General features: G+C 46.1%; 1 protein-coding gene across 1 annotated transcript in view; it reads left to right on the top strand.

The window, feature by feature from the left end:
- Positions 1-4,701, top strand: part of LOC310787911 (tubulin polyglutamylase ttll6-like) — a gene marked incomplete at both ends in the record, with an annotated part of 36,302 nt that extends 31,601 nt beyond the window's left edge. The window contains 5 exons of the mRNA XM_083649365.1: positions 1-70; positions 212-307; positions 1,355-1,744; positions 1,962-2,065; positions 4,551-4,701. The exon at positions 1-70 is cut by the window's left edge and continues 74 nt beyond it. Coding sequence (XP_083505491.1) covers positions 1-70; positions 212-307; positions 1,355-1,744; positions 1,962-2,065; positions 4,551-4,701 — 811 coding nt within the window. The remainder of the gene's footprint in view (positions 71-211; positions 308-1,354; positions 1,745-1,961; positions 2,066-4,550) is intronic.
- Positions 4,702-4,958: the final 257 nt, after the last annotated feature.

Genomic DNA, 4,958 nt, shown 5'->3' on the forward strand with positions numbered 1-4,958 from the left:
GGAGCTAATCCGTCTGTGTGAGTTCCAGCTGCGTGACCAGCTCATCAAGGAGCTGGACATCACCCAGCATGTGAGGCCTTCTGCCAGGAGATCACATCTATTTCAGTTGTTGCTTGATGTTGTTGGTTGATCCAGCTCATACTGTAGATGACTAAATGCTCTTTTAAACCTCATTCTGTAACTTGACTTCCTCGCTCCCCTCGCCCTGCAGGTGTACCAGATGCTGGAGGGGACGGCCTCGTACAGACATGCTAACACACCCACAGACAACCAGCCTGAGGTTCACCAGCCTGACATGACCACCATGGTGAGCTGACCACCGAGTGAATGTGAGTCCTCATGAGTCTTCGTAGAGAGATTTGCCCACCCCCCAGGTTTACAAGTAGGAACTTTGACTTTGAGTGGCGTTCCAGTGTACTCCGAGTTGTCTGGAAGAACGCAGAATTATTTTAGCTATGGCTTCACTCAGACCAGACATATTTCACGAACTGGACCATCCCAATTTTTACCAAATGTTGATCACATCTTTTTTCTGTAACTGTAAGAGATTATAGTTACCTTTTTTGGTAATCTGATTATGTAATCCCATTACAAGTAATCTGTTACTCCCCAAAGCCTGCTGCAGCTCTGCCTGTCTGTGTCTTACAGCCTATTTAACAGCATGTCTCACTGAACGGAAGCGATGAGTGGCCCTGATTTATCTCTGTCTCTTGTGTTTGTCGGGTCTTTCATGTGGTGGACTGCTGCATAAGCACGAGTGCTGTGTTTACATGCTTTGTTAAACCGGAGTGTTTAATTGATTACAGCTTGCATTTCAATTAGTCAATTTAGCGCAATGTGGGGGTAAATAGAGCCTATTACAATATCCACAAAGCATTCTCATGTGAGTTCAGATGCCCCTGTGTTGTTTATATATATGTGCGCAGTAATAAAACCGCCAAAATAGCACTAAGAGGTGTCTGGTTTGGCAGAAACGTGAACTCATTATTATTTGATGTCAAAGTTGCACAGCGCCGACTGTTTTTTTTTTTATTGTCACACCCCCTATTGCGCGAGCCCAACCCATATATGACGCAAACGCCTTCATGCACGCCACGAAAATGCCAATCTGGGCGCGACATATTTGATTTGCGGCCAATGAAATTGGCAATTCACTTGTGCTTGGGCATAGCGTCACTTAGCACCAGCACCAAAATAGAGCCCTGGATGTCCAATGAGGCTGACCGATGAGGCTGGTGAACCTGCTACAAAACTGATCCTCAGAAGTTGTAATCAATCAATCAATCAATTAATCAATCAATTTATTTATGGTTCGCAAGCCAACAGTCTCTAGTCTCTCTTTGTTTTCCCCCAGCTGGATCCACTGGGAGACGACTGTGTGGGTCCAGCAGCTGATGGCTTGTCTTTATGGAAGGAGCCGGCTGACAGTGAACAGCCTCAACCTCCGGCCCAACTCCAGCCACATTGTCCCTCCCAGCCTCCAGCTAGTCCCACGCCTGGTCCTAAGCCTGAGCTCTGGCCTCAGCAGCCTGCGGCCCAGGCTGCAACCGCTCAGGCCCAGAACCAGACCCTCCACTCCCTCAACCATTACCCAGCCCTGCCCCCCTGTCGAAGCAGCCTCCCTCCCCAGCATCCCCAGGCCCATCCCCAGGCAAAGCCCCAGCTCCAGCCCAAGCACAGCAGGCCCTTTGCAGAGCGGCGATCTCGCGGCGCTCCGTTCCTCGTCACATGTCCTCTGTCTCAGGTGGGTGGAGCTCTGACCAGAGCCAATGACAAAGAGGTTGACTGTGTTTGAAATTTTTTGAATGAAAAGTGTTGGCTGAAGACTATAGGACAACCTCCATAGCATTGCCACTGATACACATTTTTAATACGTTAACTATTTTAGTAATTTATCATAAACACAATAAGAATTCAGGCAGTCTTGACCTTTGTTCCTGATTGGCTCGTTTCCCCAACAGGTGTGCCAATCTGACAATTACAGTGACCTCTTCATCGTTTCTGGACCCGCCCCCATCTACAAACGACCCGCCCCCTACCCAGCTAGTCGCACAAAGGCCTCCAGGTGTGTGTGTGTGTGTGTGCGTGTCACTCAATCACTCACTCACTCAATCACTCGCACACGCGCGCGCGCACACACACACACACACACACACACACACACACACACACACACACACATGCACACACGACCCAACACATGGTCTCCTGCTCCACTTCAACATACATCCACTCATGCATTTATATCCAACCAACATTTAATGAATGAAAATGCCTTTTTAAAACTGGCTGCCAGTTGTTCTTCTGACAGTGAGCTCACTGCCACCTCCAGTTTAAAAATAACACAGCAGATACTTTACCGGTGTTACGGTGCAAACACACTGGATGTGGAAGCGAGGCAAAGAGTCTGGACGCGCAGGCAGGTTTCATTTTGGCGTCCTTCTTAACAGATTAGACCGTTCACACCGGCGCGGGCGGCTCGCGGCCTGCAGCGACAGTTTCTTTTTTTTTTTTCACATTTCTGTTTATTGAAGTTTTCAGGGCATAAATGATACAGCACATCAGTATTTAAATTTCACTGCCTGTTATAGGACTGGAAAGACAAGAAAAACAAAAAACAAAAGTAAAGATATGTGTATACGGTCGTAGGAAAACAGGTTCACTGGAAAAGAGGAGGAAAAACAAATACCTATACCATACCCTCCCTAACAGCAACAGTACACAAGTAATATTCTCACCCTGAGATACTTCCTTTTTCTTATTAACAAAAACAAAAACAAAACAAAAGTAAAACAATAATTGACATAGTCCGATCCGATCACCCATCAGAAACACAGTGCACAAGTACATGATCAAATATCCATAATCTACACAGCCCACCCACACAAGAGAAAAGAAGAGAAGACAGCACAGCAGACAGACATCATCAGGCCCAACACATCACAGAGAAACAGAAATCAGTCCTTTGGGATCTCAGGAAACTGCAAACCCTTCACCACCCTAAAAAATAGTCCCCATGTTTTAAAAAATCTAGTTGACGAGCCTCTCATCGTACACCGAATTCTTTCCAATTTAATAAAATAAAGAATATCTCTGATCCATAAGGAATGAGAAGGTGAGCTAACGGATTTCCATTTTAATAGAATTAGGCGCCTTGCTAAAAGCGTTGTATAGGCCACAAAGCCTGCTTGGTATTTTGATAATGATACTGTGGGGGGAGGGACTCCGAAAAGAGCTGTTAGAGCGGTAGGCTCAAGTGTCACTCCAACACTTGCAGCGACAGTTTCCGTGTCTGGTCTATTTTGGACGTGAGCCGTGAGCAGCCAGGCATGAAGTCAGTACAAGTTGTGACGGGCTCGGAGCAAAACAGGTGTGAATGACCAGACTCCTGCTCGAGCTGAGTTTACACACGGCACCACTTCCTGTTCCAGTGTGTTCGCACCGCTAGGCTGAATAGACCCTTTTCACGGGGGCCATTTTGTGTCAAAAAGGCAGCGTAAACACAGGTGCAAGCAAAACACTAATGAGGGTTTCCAACTTCCATGATTGGAAGTTGGAAACCCTCATTAGTGTCATGGAAGTTGGAAACCCTCATTAGTGTTTTGCTTGCACCTGTGTTTACCCTGCCTTTTTGACACAAAATGGCCCCCGTGAGAAGGGTCTATTCACAATGAAGTGGAAAACCTTTTTCTAAAGATGATTTTTTGGGGCCATTTTGCCTTTATTTGATAGGATAGTATGTGCTAGACAGCAACAGGAAAGCAGGAGGGGAGGACATGCAGCAAATGACCACAGGTCGGATTCGAACCCGGGTCGGCTGCATCAAGGGCTAAGCCTTAATGGTATGCGTTCTACCAGGTGAGCCACTGGGACACCCCATAAAGTAGAAAATTGTAAGCAATTCTTTAGACCAGTGGTTCTCAAAGTGGACTCCGGGGAACCCCAGGGGTTCTTGAGGGGGTTCCAAGGGGTCCCCAGCAAAAAGTGGGATACATTTCTGTAACATAATGACAGAATGTATGACTATTATGGTCGACTTTCATACACGTTCAGTAATAAAACATCTAAAAACTAAAATAATATCAGATGGGGGACGCTGGGACAAAATCTTATCAAATGGGGATCCATGGTCTCATTTAGGGGTCCTTGACATGAAAATGTTTGAGAACCACTGCTTTAGAACCTACACCTATTGAAGAAGAAATACCAACATTCTGCATAACCTTTATTTTCTCTTTTTTATATCATTAATTTAACTTCCTGGAAAGAGGATTTTTACCTCATGGCATACTAGTATGTGTATATAAAAATTCCAACCAATAAAACCATCACAGATTTTTTAATAATTACCCCTCCGCCTATCAAACCTCCCTGGATGGATCCTGCACTATAGCCTCAAGTTCTTAGTTCAACCAGATTCAAAGACACCATTTTCTTGTGACGGTAAGAGATAAGGGTAACGGTTGGATTGGGTTGTTTTCCGGTGAAATTTTCCCTCTTGATACCCCGTTAAAATATTCTCTCCTTCCCTGTCTGGCCCGTTTGGACAGCAGCCGCTTCTCAGTGATTGGCCGGGACGACGTGTGGTTACAGCCGGCCACGGTCCTGAGCCCTGCCCACTTCCAGCTGCCACGCCTTGCCCCCCTGAACTCTGACACCTCATTGGACAGACGGACTGGCCAAACAGCCAAAGAGCTGTGAGCACGGTACAAAGCGGAAACGGCCAGGAACAAACGCTGAAGCGGCGCCGCTTTGCAGCTGATTCCGTCATGTCGATTTTGAATGTAATTTGTGTTATTTAAGGACTCCCATTGATTATTAACATCAGTAAACTGTGAACTGAAACACCGTGTTGATGATTTTATTTGGGCTATCGAATATCACAATATTTCATGAATATCGTGATATTTTCCACCGCCCCACCCGGCCGTGGCACTGTGTGTCTCACGACAATTGTG

The sequence above is a fragment of the Poromitra crassiceps genome (assembly GCF_964638095.1).
Source record: "Poromitra crassiceps genome assembly, chromosome: 13".
NCBI lineage: Eukaryota > Metazoa > Chordata > Actinopteri > Beryciformes > Melamphaidae > Poromitra > Poromitra crassiceps.